The sequence below is a fragment of the Amblyraja radiata genome, chromosome 38 (genome assembly GCF_010909765.2).
Source record: "Amblyraja radiata isolate CabotCenter1 chromosome 38, sAmbRad1.1.pri, whole genome shotgun sequence".
NCBI classification, from domain to species: Eukaryota; Metazoa; Chordata; class Chondrichthyes; order Rajiformes; family Rajidae; genus Amblyraja; species Amblyraja radiata.
In genome coordinates, this window is record NC_045993.1 from 5,637,611 (window position 1) to 5,652,129 (window position 14,519).

At 50.3% G+C, this 14,519-nt stretch overlaps 2 protein-coding genes across 4 annotated transcripts in view; one reads left to right on the top strand and one right to left on the bottom strand.

Annotated features, from left to right (window-relative positions):
* Nucleotides 1-14,519, top strand: part of LOC116967119 (TRIO and F-actin binding protein) — a 63,190-nt gene that overhangs the window by 5,042 nt on the left and 43,629 nt on the right. For 2 of the 3 annotated variants that reach the window (XM_033013625.1, XM_033013626.1), the window contains exons 4-8: nt 2,215-2,280; nt 2,679-2,762; nt 3,384-3,467; nt 5,786-5,869; nt 7,469-7,552. In XM_033013625.1, coding sequence (XP_032869516.1) covers nt 2,215-2,280; nt 2,679-2,762; nt 3,384-3,467; nt 5,786-5,869; nt 7,469-7,552 — 402 coding nt within the window. The remainder of the gene's footprint in view (nt 1-2,214; nt 2,281-2,678; nt 2,763-3,383; nt 3,468-5,785; nt 5,870-7,468; nt 7,553-14,519) is intronic. The other variant, XM_033013627.1, reaches the window with a different exon arrangement.
* On the bottom strand, nt 10,476-11,381 carry LOC116967124 (profilin-3-like). Its single transcript, XM_033013631.1, has one exon. The coding sequence runs from the start codon at nt 10,949-10,951 to the stop codon at nt 10,538-10,540; it is 414 nt and encodes a 137-aa protein (XP_032869522.1). The 5' UTR covers nt 10,952-11,381; the 3' UTR covers nt 10,476-10,537.

Below are 14,519 nucleotides of genomic sequence, written 5' to 3' on the forward strand. Positions count from 1 at the left end.
AGACCCAAGTTCGATCCTGACTACGGATGTTGCCTTACGTTCTCCCTGTGACCGCGTGGGTTTTCTCCAGGTGCTCCAGTTGCCTCCCACACTCGAAAGACATGCAGGTTTGCAGGTTAATTGGCTTCTGTACATTGCCCCTGGTGTGTAGGATAGAAGTAGTATACGGGTGATCGTTGGTTGGTGCGGACTGGGTGGGCCAAAGGGCCTGTTGTATTTCTAAACTAAACTAAACTAAATTTAAATATATTGAAGTGTAATTGTTGTAATGCAGCAAATCTGGGCGCTGAATTGCTGACTACGTGATAGTCAGACTATCGTTAATCGTATGACTGGACTTTATTTCGCACTAAACGTTTTTCCCTTAATCCTGCATCCATACATAGAAAATAGGTGCAGGAGGAGGCCAGCACCGCCATTCATTGTGATCATGGCTGATCGTCCCCAATCAATAACCCGTGCCTGCCTTCTCCCCATATCCCTTGACTCCACTAGCCCCTAGAGCTCTATCTAACTCTCTCTTAAATCCATCCAGTAACTTGGCCTCCACTGCCCTCTGTGGCAGGGAATTCCATAAATTCACAACTCTCTGGGTGAAAAGGTTTTTTCTCACCTCAGTCTTAAATGACCTCCCCTTTATTCTAAGACTGTGGCCCCTGGTTCTGGACTCGCCCACTGTACACTGTGGATGGCTTGATTGTAATCATATACAGTATTTCCGCAGACTGGTTAGCAGGCAAAAAAAGCTTTTCACTGTACCTCGTACATGTGACAATAAATCCAACTAAAATTCAAACTCAAGTGCTGGAGTATCTCAACTTGTCAGGCAGCATCCCTGGAGAACATGGATAGGTGACGGGGCCCTTGTGGATTAGGCGGTAGTAGCGACAGGGAGAGTTTGGACAGACTTGGATTGTTTTCTCTGGCACGCTGGAAGGTCACCTATCCTTGTTCTCCAGAGACGCTGCCTGACCCACTGGGTTACTCCAGCACTTTGTGTCTTCCTTTGTAAACCGGCGTCTGCAGGCCCTAGTTTCTCTGTCTTTAAATACAAGACAGGTGCTCATCTCATTCCGCACATCACTTGTTTGCCCTTCTGCCCTCAGGTCCATCAACTAACACGCCACAAGATTAACAAACAGTTTCTACCCCAAGGTCATCAACACTCTGAACTCTGCACTGAACACACAGCCCCATAGCCAATATTTTGTACTACCACAACACTACACTGTGAAATATTGCACATACTGACTTGACCTTTTTCTTGCCATTTTTGTTCTTTCCATTGTCGTCATTATTTATCTGTTATGTTGGAGCTCTGCTCGGGCAGTGCGCTTGGAATTTCGTTGTATGTATTTACATTGACAATAAATTGTATGATTATTATATAAGTTGCTATGGGGTGGAGGGGGGGGAGCAGGACCATCGGGGAGACTGCATGAAACAAATGCGATCATCTGGACCAAGGCTAGTGTGGAAGTTAAAATATTTAAAAATGGATTCAGCTGAAATTAAAGACAGGCTATAACTTTTCTCTTAGTTAATTGCAAAGCCAGCAGGAAGCTCTTACAAGGCTAACAAAGATGTTGATGTACCTTTTTCCAATAACAAGCGAGATAACAAGTACAGCTTCATGAATGTCTCCTCTATAATATAAACATTTAGAGGAGGTTCAGACTTTTGGCACTAACCCTTGCTCCATAAGATTATAATGTGCGTCATAAGTAGAAAAAAACAAAATGCTTGTTCTGCAGAAAAACAGCCTTCTCATATAAACCATTTATGGCTAAACCTTCCTCTGTCAGAAGAACCTGTCAATCTTATGAAGCTGTCAATCTTAAGGATCTGTCAATCTTAAGAAGCAAGAGGCTCTGTAGATAAGGTATTGCTGAATCGTTGATTATTGGAGTATATATATGTACTTAAATCACTGCCCCTTTGTCTGAGGATGAGAACTGTATACTGTAAGAGTCCTACCACACCCGCCTGACGAAATAAAGATTGTACTGCTTGATCACTGATTTCATTTGCGTTTTTGTCTGTTTAAGAACATTGAACCACAACACTAGGATCTAGATTTCCCTACTGTGGAGATGGGTGGTGCGGACCCGTTGCAGTCGCTGGTCTTCCCTCTGAAGGGATTGCTTCTTCTGCAACTCCGAAGCCTGTACGAAGCCAGACATTAACTCAGACCCAATGTTGTCTCTCATCTAGGTGCCTCTCAAGCTCAACTCAATAGAAGAATCAAGCTCTTGCGTCGGATATCACAAGACTTCCCTGGTAGGCAAAAAGATCAGGAGTTCCAGCTTACAGCACACTGAGCAAAGAACCTGTGGTTTAGAACGTAGACCATAGAGCGGTGCAGGACAGGACAATCCCTTTGGCCCACAATGTCTGTGCCAAAAACGATGCCAATAGGAGTTTGCACGTTCTCCCTGTGACCACGTGGGTTTTCTCCGGGTGCTCCCATTTCCTCCCACATTCCAAAGACGTGCAGGTTTGTCGGCTAATTGGCTTCTGTAAATTGTCGCGAGCGTGTAGGAGAGATTCTAGTGTGTGGGCGATCGTCGGTTGGCGTGGACCCGGTGGGCTGCGTCTCGAAAAGTGGAGGATGTAGGTTGTGACCGATGGGCCCGACCTCGGGTTGTGAGGTGACTTTGTTTCAATTTCCCGCACAGGCTGAGAGAGGATTCTCAACCAGGGGCAACTCCGCCACGCCAAACAAGGATGTCTACCCCCAGACAGCTGACAAGCACGAGAAGGTAAGTGGGTGACCTTGGGCAGTGGGTGATGCTGATGAATCCACCCAACCTCTCCCTGTAGCTGAAACCCTCTAATCTGGGCAGCATTCTGCTCTGCACCCTCTCCAAAGCCTCAGCATCCTTTGTGTAATCGGGCGACCGGAACCAGATGCGATACTGCAAATGCGACCCAACCAACGTCTTGCAAAGTGCATCATGACTTCCTGAAGGGCTGTCCCACTTGGCGATTTGTTTTGGCGAATGTCGGCGTCATTGACTGACGTATCGGGGGCACCAAAAGATTTTGAACATTTCAAAATCCAGCGGTGACAAAAAAAATGTTGCGGCACTTGAGGAAACACCACGGAATGTCACGCCACGACTTATTCGGTGACCTGATACGTCAGTCAATGATGCCGACAGACGCCGAATAAATTGCCAAGTGGGACAGGCCCTTCACTCTTATACTCAATGACCCTGGCAATGAAGGAAAACATATTGTACGCCTTCTTCACCACCCTTTCTACTTGTGCTTCCACCCTGTTCCGTGGGGGATGAGAGGGTGCCGAGCCTGGAGGGGATGGATGGAGAAGGTTAAGTCAATAATCTTCAGTCAATTCGGACCCTTGTGCCCCGTGACAGACCGAGAGAGGATTCCCGAATCGGCCCACTTCCAACTCGCTGCACAAAGATCTCCGGCAACAGGCGGCCAACAAGGACAGTAAGGTGAGGTCGTTTTGTCCTTGCCTCTGGGCCGTGAGGTGATCCTTGGGACGACAGATGGCACAATGGGCTAAGTGTTCGGCTGGCAACCGGAAGGTAGCCTGTTCGAATCCCGCTTTGAGTGCATACTGTCGTTGTGTCCTTGGGCAAGACACTTCACCCACCTTTGCCTGTGTGTGAATGTGTGTGAGTGATTGGTGGTGGTCGGAGGGGCCGTAGGCGCAGATTGGCAGCCACGCTTCCGTCAGTCTGCCCCAGGGCAGCTGTGGCTACAGAAGTAGCTTACCACCACCGAGTGTGACTGAGGAGTGAATGAATAATGCGATGTAAAGCGCCTTGAGTATTAGAAAGGCGCTATATAAATCCCATCCATTATTATTATTATTATCCTGACGATGGCTCTAGTGTGAGGGCCGGTCCTGTGGTGGTGGATCGGAATCTGCCGGCGGGGGGGGGGAGTGGGAAAATCCCAGGTCTCTCACACCACGGGTGCTGAGGGAACGTTGATGCAAACGTTCACACCTCTTCATGTGGGGAATGGTGGGGGAGCTGTGAAGAGCGGTGAAGGTGCTGGATATCCCGTGGCTCCCGCGTGAAGGGGTGCAACCCTCTGAGCAGCTTCCCGCCATCTCACGGGAAACTCACAACAGCGAGACAGTTCCAGCGGCGGGGGGAGGAGGGGGGGGGGGGGGCAACGGCGGAAAATCCGGAGGTTTCGGATACTCCACAGCATTTTATTAGAGTGAGCAGTGGGCATCTCTTCCTGGACCTCTCAACCTAATCCTCCCCCACTCATCCTCCCCCCCCCTCATCCCTCCGTCCCCTCATCCTCCCCCCCCTCATCCTCCCCCCCCCCTCCTCCTCCCCCCCCTCATCCTCCCCCCCCTCATCCTCCCCCCCCTCATCCTCCCCCCCCCCTCATCCTCCCCCCCTCATCCTCCCCCCCTCATTAATCCTCCGCCCTTCATCCTCCCACTCATCCCACCCCCCCTCATCCTCCCCCCCTCATCCTCCCCCCCCCCTCATCCTCCCCCCCCTCATCCTCCCCCCCCTCATCCTCCCCCCCCTCATCCTCCCCCCCCTCATCCTCCCCCCCTCATCCTCCCCCCCCCCTCATCCTCTCCCCCTCATCCTCCCCCCCCTCATCCTCCCTCCCCTCATCCCCCTCCCCCCTCATCCCCTCCCCCTCATCCCTCCCCCCTCATTTCCCTCCCCCCCTCATCCTCCTCCCCCCTCACCTCCCCCCCTCATCCTCCCCCCCATCAATCCTCCCCCCCCTCAGCCTCCCCCCTCATCTCTCCACTCATCCTCCCCCCTCATTGCCTCCCCCCCGCATCCCTCCCCCCTCATCCTCCCCCCCTCATCCTCCCCCCCCTCAATCCCCCTCCCCCCTCATCCCTCCCCCCCTCCTCCCTCCCCCCCTCCCCCCCCCCCCCCTCATCCCTCCCCCCCTCATCCCTCTCCCCCTCATCCCTCCCCCCCTCATCCCTCCCCCCCTCATCCCTCTCCCCCTCATCCCTCCCTCCCTCATCCCTCCCTCCCTCATCCCTCTCTCCCCCTCATCCCTCTCCCCCTCATCCCTCCCCCCTCCCTCAGCCCTCCCCCCTCATCCCTCTCCCCCCCTCATCACTCCCCCCCTCATCCCTCCCCCCCCCTCATCCCGCATCCCCCCCTAAATGCCCCCCCCCCTCATCCCTCTTCCCCCCCTCAGCCACCCCCCTCATCCCTGCCCCCCCTCAGCCTTCCCCCCCTACCATCCCTCCCCCAGGCATCCTCCCCCCCCCCCTCATTCCTCCTCGCCCGCATGCCCTTCCCCCCTCATCCTCCCCCCTACCTGTGGACATAACCAACCCCACTCTTCTTCCAGACTCTTTCCCCCACCCTCCTCCCCCTGTTCTCCCGCACCATCTCCTTTCTCACCTCCCCAACCTTCCCTCTCATCCATCCCCCCCTCTTCCCTGATGCTCCCCACTCCCACATCCCAGTCCTCCCACCCTCTCTCCTCCCAGTCCTCCCACCCTCTCTCCTCCCGTCTGTCTTATCCCCAACCTCCTGATCGGAGGATTCCTTCTACTGCTCGTCCCTGCATAAGGGCGCAGTTCCCCAAACACCGTTTTGCCCCCTCTCTGCCTGCCTGCCTGCCGCTGCTGCAGCTGTGCCATTGCCTCGAGCCTCTCTGGAGAAGGCAGGGGGTGTTGGTTCTCCTCGGAACGCTCTTCATGTGAGCTGCAAGAAGCAACGAGGTGAAAGCAGCTTTTTGGCTCTTGATCTTTTGCAAGAGTTTCAGTTTTATTTTCCATCCCCCCCCCCTCCCCCCGCAGACTGACAGAGGAGTCTCGCTGAGGAGCAACGTGGACTCGCCCGGCAAAGATGTCTACCCACAGACCACCACCAGGCTTGAGAAGGTACCGAATGTAGCTGTCCTTGAGATATGGGGGAACTGCAAGACTGCTTGGGTTCCCTCTTCTGAGCTCCCCTCTGATCATAAGACATACGATACAGTAGAACTTTATTCCAGTCTGAAGAAGGGTTTCGTCCCGAAACGTTGCCTATTTCCTTCACTCCATAGATGCTGCTGCACCCGCTGAGTTTCTCCAGCACTTTTGTCTACCTGGAGGGGAATTGGTTTGGCAACTGTCATAAACACACAACAAGATACATGGGACATGGAATTAAAGTGACTAGTGGAAAGTCCAGGAGAGGGGATGTGCAAAGATTATGGAGGGAGAGTCAGTCTCGGTCTACCCCACGACAGAAGGGGAAGGGGTTGTACAGTTTGATAGCCACAGGGACGATGGATCTGCTGTGGCAATGCAGGAGCAAAGATTAAGCCATTTAGCCCATCCAGTTCTGCTCCACATTTCGATAATGGCTACTCTATTTTCCCCCTCTCAAAACCCCATTCTCCTGCCTCGTCCCATCATTGAATATTGGTGGAGAATAAAGAGTTCAGAATATATATTGCAGCATTGTGGCATTAAGGTTCCAGAGGAAAAAGTTCAATGTCCGCAAATGAGGTGGGTTGGAAGATCAGGCTTGCACCCTATCTTATCGAGGTGAAGGGTTATAATGTGAGTACATATGTGCCAGTGTATGAACTAGGAGCAGAGGTCGGCCTCTCTGCCCCACCATTCCGTAGGATTAGTGCTGACCTCAATTCCACTTTCCATGGATGATCTTTCAACCCCCCCCCCCCCCCAATGCCTATCATAATTTTATAAGCTCTAGGAGCAGAATTAGGCCATTTGGCCCATCAAGTCTACTCCTGGCCCATTCAATCAGGGCTGACCTATCTTTCCCTCTCAACCCCATTCTCCTGCCTTCCCCTCGCAATCCTTGACACCCGCACTAATCCACCAGATGGCTCAGTGTCTCAGGGCTTTGCGACCTGCTGCAACTATTGAGATCACGTACCCGGGGACCGGGCGCCCTGATGAATTAATAGGTGACGTTTATCTCCAAACACAAGCACAATTAGGCGTCGACAGAAGCTGAAACATAAACGGCCATTTATTTCTTCAAACCCTGAACACACGTGTTGGGTTCCATTTCATAGAAACATAGAAAATAGGTGCAGGAGGAGGCCCTTCGAGCCAGCACCGCCATTCATTGTGATCATGGCTGATCGTCCCCTATCAATAACCCATGCCTGCCTTCTCCCCATATCCCTTGACTCCACTAGCCCCTAGAGCTCTATCTAACTCTCTCTTAAATCCATCCAGTGACTTGGCCTCCACTGCCCTCTGTGGCAGGGAATTCCACAAATTCACAACTCTCTGGGTGAAAACGTTTTTTCTCGCCTCAGTCTTAAATGACCTCCCCTTTATTCTAAGACTGTGTGGCCCCTGGTTCTGGACTCGCCCAACATTGGGAACATTTTTCCTGCATCTAGCTTGTCCAGTCCTTTTATAATTTTATATGTTTCTATAAGATATCCCCTCATCCTTCTAAACTCCAGTGAATACAAGCCTAGTCTTTTCAGTCTTTCCTCATTTCCTTGACAGACTGACAGAGGATTCTCGAACAGACCCACTTTAAACTCTCCGAACAAGGAACTCTATTCACCGACACCCGACAAGCCCAACAAGGTAAGGCCGCACTTGTATCTGTCGCTGGCTCGCGGCTGACACTGGCGCGCTGGCATTTGTCGGCCTAGCTGCATGAGTCGATGGTGGGTTTCATGTCCTTCAGGTGTTTGCTGTCTGACAGTCTGTGTCTGTGTTTCTGTGGCGATGAAGGAATGTCGTGATACGTGCTCGAGCGCATAACCGGAGAAGATGGCCTTCACAAGACATCATTGTTCGAGGTTGCAGCCGTGGCATTGTGTCTGCAGTGTAACTGCAGTGCTTCCAGCACACAACAGTTCTGAAAATTAATATTGTGTAAAAACTTTGCAAGTAATGGCAGAAAACGCAAACGCTAGGATGTTGTACTAAAGGGCGGCACGGTGGTGCAGCGGTAGAGTTGCTGCCTCACAGCGCCGGAGACCCAGGTTCGATCCTGACTACGGGTGCTGTCTCTACGGAGTCTGTACGTTCTCCCAATGACCCCGTGGGTTTTCTCCGAGATCTTCGGTTTCCTGCCACACTCCAAAGACGTACAGATTCGTAGGTTCATTGGCTTGGTATATGTGTAAATCATCCCTAGTGTGTGCAGGATAGTGTTAGTGTGCAGGGATCGCTGGTCGGTGCAGACTCGGTGGGTCGAAGGGCCTGTTTCCGCGCTGTATTTCAAAACTAAACAAACCTTGATAAGAATGATACAGCTGGTAGTGCTGCTGACTCACAGCATCAGTGACCCGGCTTAGATCCTGTTCTCGGGTGCTGTCTGTGCAGAGTTTGCACGTTTTCTCTGTGACTGCACTTCAATGTGCCTATCTAAAAGTCTCTTAAATGCCACTCTCCAATCTGCCTCCATCTCCAACCCCGGCAATGCGTTCCGTGTCCCAACATCCTCTGTGTGTGGAAAATAAAGACTTCCCCATTAAACCTTCCCCCTCTCACCTTTTCGCTATATCCATGAAAGTAAGCATGCAGGTACAGCAGGCAGTGAAGAAAGCGAATGGCATGTTGGCCTTTATAACAAGAGGAGTTGAGTATAGGAGCAAAGAGGTCATTCTACAGTTGTACAGAGCCCTGGTGAGCCCACACCTGGAGAATTGTGTGCAGTTTTTGTCCCCTAATTTGAGGAAGGACATTCTTGCTATTGAGGGAGTGCAGCGTAGGTTCACCAGGTTAATTCCCGGGATGGCGGGACTGTCATATGCTGAGAGAATGGAGCGGCTGGGCTTGTATACTCTGGAGTTTAGAGGATGAGAGGGCATCTTATTGAAACATATAAGATTATTAAGGGTTTGGACATATTGGAGGCAGGAAACATGTTCCCGATGTTGGGGGAGTCCAGAACCAGGGGCCACAGTTTAAGAATAAGGGGTAAGCCATTTAGAACAGAGATGAGGAAACATCTGTTTTCTCATAGAAAGTTGTGAGTCTGTGGAATTCTCTGCTTCCGAGGGCGGTGGAGGCGGGTTCTCTGGATGCTTTAAAGAGAGCTAGATATGTCTCTGAAAGATATCGGAGTCAGGGGATATGGGGAGAAGGCAGGAACGGGATACTGATTATGGATGATCAGCCATGATCACATTGAATGGCGGTGCTGGCTCGAAGGACCGAATGGCCTACTCCTGCACCTATTGTCTAATGTCCTCTGATGTTGGATATTTCCACCCTGGGAGAAAGATTCTGTCTGTTATATTTTGTTACATTCGGCTGTTGTTTGTTGCCATTTTCTCATATTTGGTGTTATGGGCATAACCTAAGACGTCGGACGCCCCATCCTTGTTTGTGTACACACCTCACACAGATCCGCTGTTTGACGTCTCGCATTTTCAGACTAATTGGTTCCGGTTTAGCTCTGCCCATGCTCTGCGTGTCGTGATGTTCTAGACAATAGACAATAGATGCAGGAGTAGGCCATTTGGCCCTTCGAGCCAGAGCCGCAATTCAATGTGATCATGGCTGATCATCCCCAATCAGTACCCCGTTCCTGCCTTCTCCCCATATCCCGACTCCGCTATTTTTAAGAGCCCTATCTAGCTCTCTCTTGAAAGCATCCAGAGAACCTGCTTCCACTGCCCTCTGAGGCAGAGAATTCCACCCCTCCCAGGCCGATATCCCCCACATCATGTCTAAATCCCGCGAGATATGGTGGGTCAGGGGAGATGCGGAGAAGGTCTGGTTGGCTGGACAGGGTACAAACTGAGGTAATTGTCTCAGGAGGGACACAAGATGCCGGAGTAACTCAGCGGGGCAGGCAGCATCACTGGAGGGAAGGAATTGAGTGATCTCAGGATGTGGAGCAGCCATTTGGAAGAGGAGTATGGAGACTTTTCTTCATTCCATACGCCAGGCAGCGGTGCACCTTCAGTTAATGTGTACTGAGCCAAGACGATGATTGGTCTGAAACCTTTGGACATGAAGCCAATCAAAGGATACGATGGGAATAATTGTGTTAAAGTAAAAGTTCACATTATTGACTAACAGAGTCGACAAGCAAAAGACAGATGGCCTTTTTGATCTTAATTTAAGTTTAGTTTGAGGTTATAGATACAGCATGGAAACAGGCCCAACCACCATGCCAACCATTAGTTCTTAACGAAGGTACACAAAATTGCTGGGGAAACTCAGCGGGTGCAGCAGCATCTATGGAGCGAAGGAAATAGGCGACGTTTCGGGCTGAAACCCTTCTTCAGACTTAACAGACCCTTAACAGTTCAGTTATTTCGCTTTCGTATCCGCTCCTTACAAAATCGGGCCAATTATTTGACCTACTGGCCCGAGGAAACGCACCTGGCCACAGGTAGAACGTGCAAACTCCACACAGAAAGCACCCGAGGTCGGGATCGAACCCGGGTCTCTGGCTGCCATCATTCCCACAGACCTTTGCACTGGTAACCTCTATCACCATAAATATGCCAGACATTTCTAAAACAAACATTTGAGAACCAGTGGGTAGTTAACAATTTATTGTTAATCTGGGTTTGTAAAAATGGGTTCAAAATCCCTCCCCTGCCATTAAAACCCCTTCTGCTTCAGATAGCTGGCCATCTCATGGACCTTCTTGTTGAGGACTCCACCGTGGACCCCTCTTTTGCCCATTACAAACACCATGGTCTTGATGGTTTTTCCGATGCAGATGCTCTTGCATTGCCCGCCTTTCATCCGGACGTCCATCACCTCGTCGTTGTTGACCAGCAGGTTGTCCCTGATGACGGAGCACTTCTTCCCTCCGATGGTGATGCCCGTCTGCAAGAAGGTCTTGCGATCCTGTCCCATTAACGTGCTGACCTCTTGAGGGGAGATGGCAGCCAGTATACCACCGGGCTTGGACGCCCAGACTGCCTTGTTATTGACATGGCCCACAATGGCAACGTCTTCCACATTCTTATCCTTCAGGATACTGTTGATGTAGTTCTTCCAGTCCGACATCTTCTCCTCGACTTCAAGAGTGGCTTCAAGAACAAACTGGCCTCGGGACTGTCTCACCAGCTTGTGTGAGGAAAGTGGACACACACCAGCAGAAAGTCACCATGCCATTGTGAGATCAGAGTGACATCACTCCATTGTGATCATTCATGTCACCTGTTGTTCTGACCATTTGCTTTTCTTCGTATAATGTGTCATATCTGAAACCGTTGCCGATTCATTCCGATCGTCGAGTAACTTGGTGACAGTTAGAATCCGCATTGCACCCCCCCCCCCCCTCCCCTCTTGGGTAAGGGAGAAATCTCTCATCTCTCTCTCTCCCCCTCTCTCAATAGACAATAGACAATAGGTGCAGGAGTAGGTCTTCATCTTAGCAGCATGAATGAGATTCATTTCTAGCCTGTGAAGAGATCGGAATCCTCCATTGTTTGGCCAGTTCTTCAAGGAGATCTTCATGTGAAGATGCTGAGTTACTCCAGCACTGAGTTACTCCAGCACTTTGTCTATTCATCTTCTCCAGAAATGTTGACTGACCCGCTGAGTTACAGTAGACAATAGGTGCAGGAGTCGGCCATTCGGCCCTTCGAGCCAGCACCGCCATTCAATGTGATCATGGCTGATCATCCCCAATCAGTACCCCGTTCTCCCCATATCCCCTGACTCCGCTATCTTTAAGAGCCCTGTCTAGATCTCTCTTGAAAGTATCCAGAGAACCTGCCACCACCGCCCTCTTAGGCAGAGAATTCCACAGACTCACCACTCTCTGTGAGAAAATGTGATTCCTTGTCTCCGTTCTAATTGGCTTACCCCTTATTCTTAAACTGTGTGTGGCCCCTGGTTCTGGACTCCCCAAACATCGGGAACATGTTTCCTGCCCCTAGCGTGTCCAACCCCTTAACAATCTTAGATGTTTCAATGAAATCCCCTCTCATCCTTCTAAACTCCAGAGTGTACAAGCCCAGCTGCTCCATTCTCTCAGCATATGACAGTCCCGCCATCCTGGGAATTAACCTTGTAAATTCCACAGACTCACAACTCGCCCTCTCTCCCCCTCCCTCGCGATTACTGTGCGGGTTGGGCTTCAGGGCTGTTATAGTGTCTGTGTGTGTGTGTTCATCGCAAAAGGATTTGAGTATAAGAGCAGGGAGGTTCTACTGCAGTTGTACAGGGTCTTGATGAGACCACACCTGGAGTATTGCGTACATTTTGGTCTCCTAATCTGAGGAAAGACATTCTTGCCATAGAGGGAGTACAGAGAAGGTTCACCAGACTGATTCCTGGGATGGCAGGACTTTCATATGAAGAAAGACTGGATAGACTCGGCTTGTACATGCTAGAATTTAGAAGATTGAGGGGGGATCTTATAGAAACTTACAAAATTCTTAAGGGGTTGGACAGGCTAGATGCAGGAAGATGATTCCCGATGTTGGGGAAGTCCAGAACTAGGGGTCACAGTTTAAGGATAAGAGGGAAGTCTTTTAGGACCGAGATGAGAAAATCATTTTTCACACAGAGAGTGGTGAATCTGTGGAATTCTCTGCCACAGAAGGTAGTTGAGGCCAGTTCATTGGCTATATTTAAGAGGGAGTTAGATGTGGCCCTTGTGGCTAAAGGGATCAGGGGGTATGGAGAGAAGGCAGGGATGGGATACTGAGTTGGATGATCAGCCATGATCATATTGAATGGCGGTGCAGGCTCGAAGGGCCGAATGGCCTACTCCTGCACCTATTTTCTATGTTTCTATCTGGGGAAGTGCAAGCACGAGTGGAATGTCCCCGGAGTGAGTTGTTGGTTGTCTCCGGGTGACCCACTGCCTGAGAGAGTACAGTATGGCCACAGGACCTGGCACCTTGCTGGTTCAGGCTGTTTCATGAGCCTGGCAGTTTCACCTCGCATTTCTTCCTTCCTCATGCACCCATCCAGCTTCCCCTTCGCTATTCGCCTCAGCTCCTCGCGGCAGTTCTGCATTCTCACCCCTCCTTCTGCTACTCACTGGGGAGATGCAGCTGCTCGATCGAGGGCAGCGGAGTCGAAACAGACACAAACCCAGGCAAAAATGAAAGGCAGTCACAGGGAGACAGGAAAGGTAGAAAAATGCTCAGCCGGTTCAGGCAGCATCTGCGGAGAGAGAAAAAATTATTGTTTCAGGTTCACGATTCTTCGTCAAGAACTGGGGAAACTTTAGAGAGAGAGGAGGGTTTTGAGGTGCAGGGCATTGAGAACATAAGGAGGGTGGTCTGTGATAGTTTAGAAGGCCGGAGAAATTAATGGGCAAAGGGGTAATAGTGAAAGGGGAAAGACAAAACATGCCGGCAGTGAATGCTGTACTGACACTACTCAGTCTGCAGATGCTTGAAATCTGACAGAGAAACAGAAAATGCTGAAAGTAGTCGGCATGTTATATACTTGCAATATAGACCATCATATACTAGCAACATAGACCATCATATACCAGCAACATATACTATCATATACCACCTCCAACATATACTAGCAAACATATACCATCATATACCACCTCTAACATATACTAGCAAACATATACCATCATATACCACCTTTTACATATACTAGCAACATATACCACCATATACCACTTCTAACATATACTAGCAACATATACCACCATATACCACCTCTAACATATACTAGCAACATATACCACCTCTAACATATACTAGCAACATATATCACCATATACCACCTCTAACATATATACTAGCAACATATACCACCATATACCACCTCTAACATATACTAGCAACATATACCACCATATACCATCTCCAACACATACCATCATATATCACCAACATATACCACCATATACCACCTCCGACATATACTAGCAACATATACCACCTGCACATATACCATCTAACACCATCTCCCACTGGCAGCTCAATCCTTCGAGTGCCTTTCTAGTTGAGCTGTCTCCACTGACCAGATCTGAACTGCGACTGTGACCCCAGACTGCCCTCTTCCTCCTCTTCAGACCCAAAGGCACTGTGCTTTAATGTAGGAATCACCCTGGTTTTGCTGTTTTCTTTCTCGGGGGAATGTCTCTAACACGGATCGGACAGGTGTGGAGGGATATGGACCAAGCGCGGGCGGGTGGGACTCGTGCAGCTGGGCGACGTTGGCCGGTGTGGGCAAGTTGGGCCGAAGGGCCTGTTTCCACACTGTATCACTCTCTGACATGGTTTGTCCAGTGACCTTTCTCCCAGGAATAACGAGGTGGCACAGAGCCGTGGGCTCTCCATGCTGGCGGACGTTGTAGTATTTAGACAATAGGTGCAGGAGTAGGCCATTCGCCCCTTCGAGCCAGCACCACCATTCAATGTGATCATGGCTGATCATCCCCAATCAGTACCCCGTTCCTGCCTTCGCCTCCTTCTGGAGAGGAATGGAGAGCAGGGGAGAGACAAGTTTTGCCTTCCATCACAGTGAGGAGGACTCACTGTGATGGATGTTTATGTGAATTGAATTGTGTTGGTGTGTGTCTTGGTTCTTTTTTTGTATGGCTGCAGAAACCAAATTTCGTTTGAACCTCATGTGAGGTTCAAATGAC

What these genes read in the sequence shown, in the direction of transcription:
- LOC116967124 (XM_033013631.1), bottom strand. Translation starts at nt 10,951, where the DNA reads ATGTCGGACTGGAAGAACTACATCAACAGTATCCTGAAGGATAAGAAT.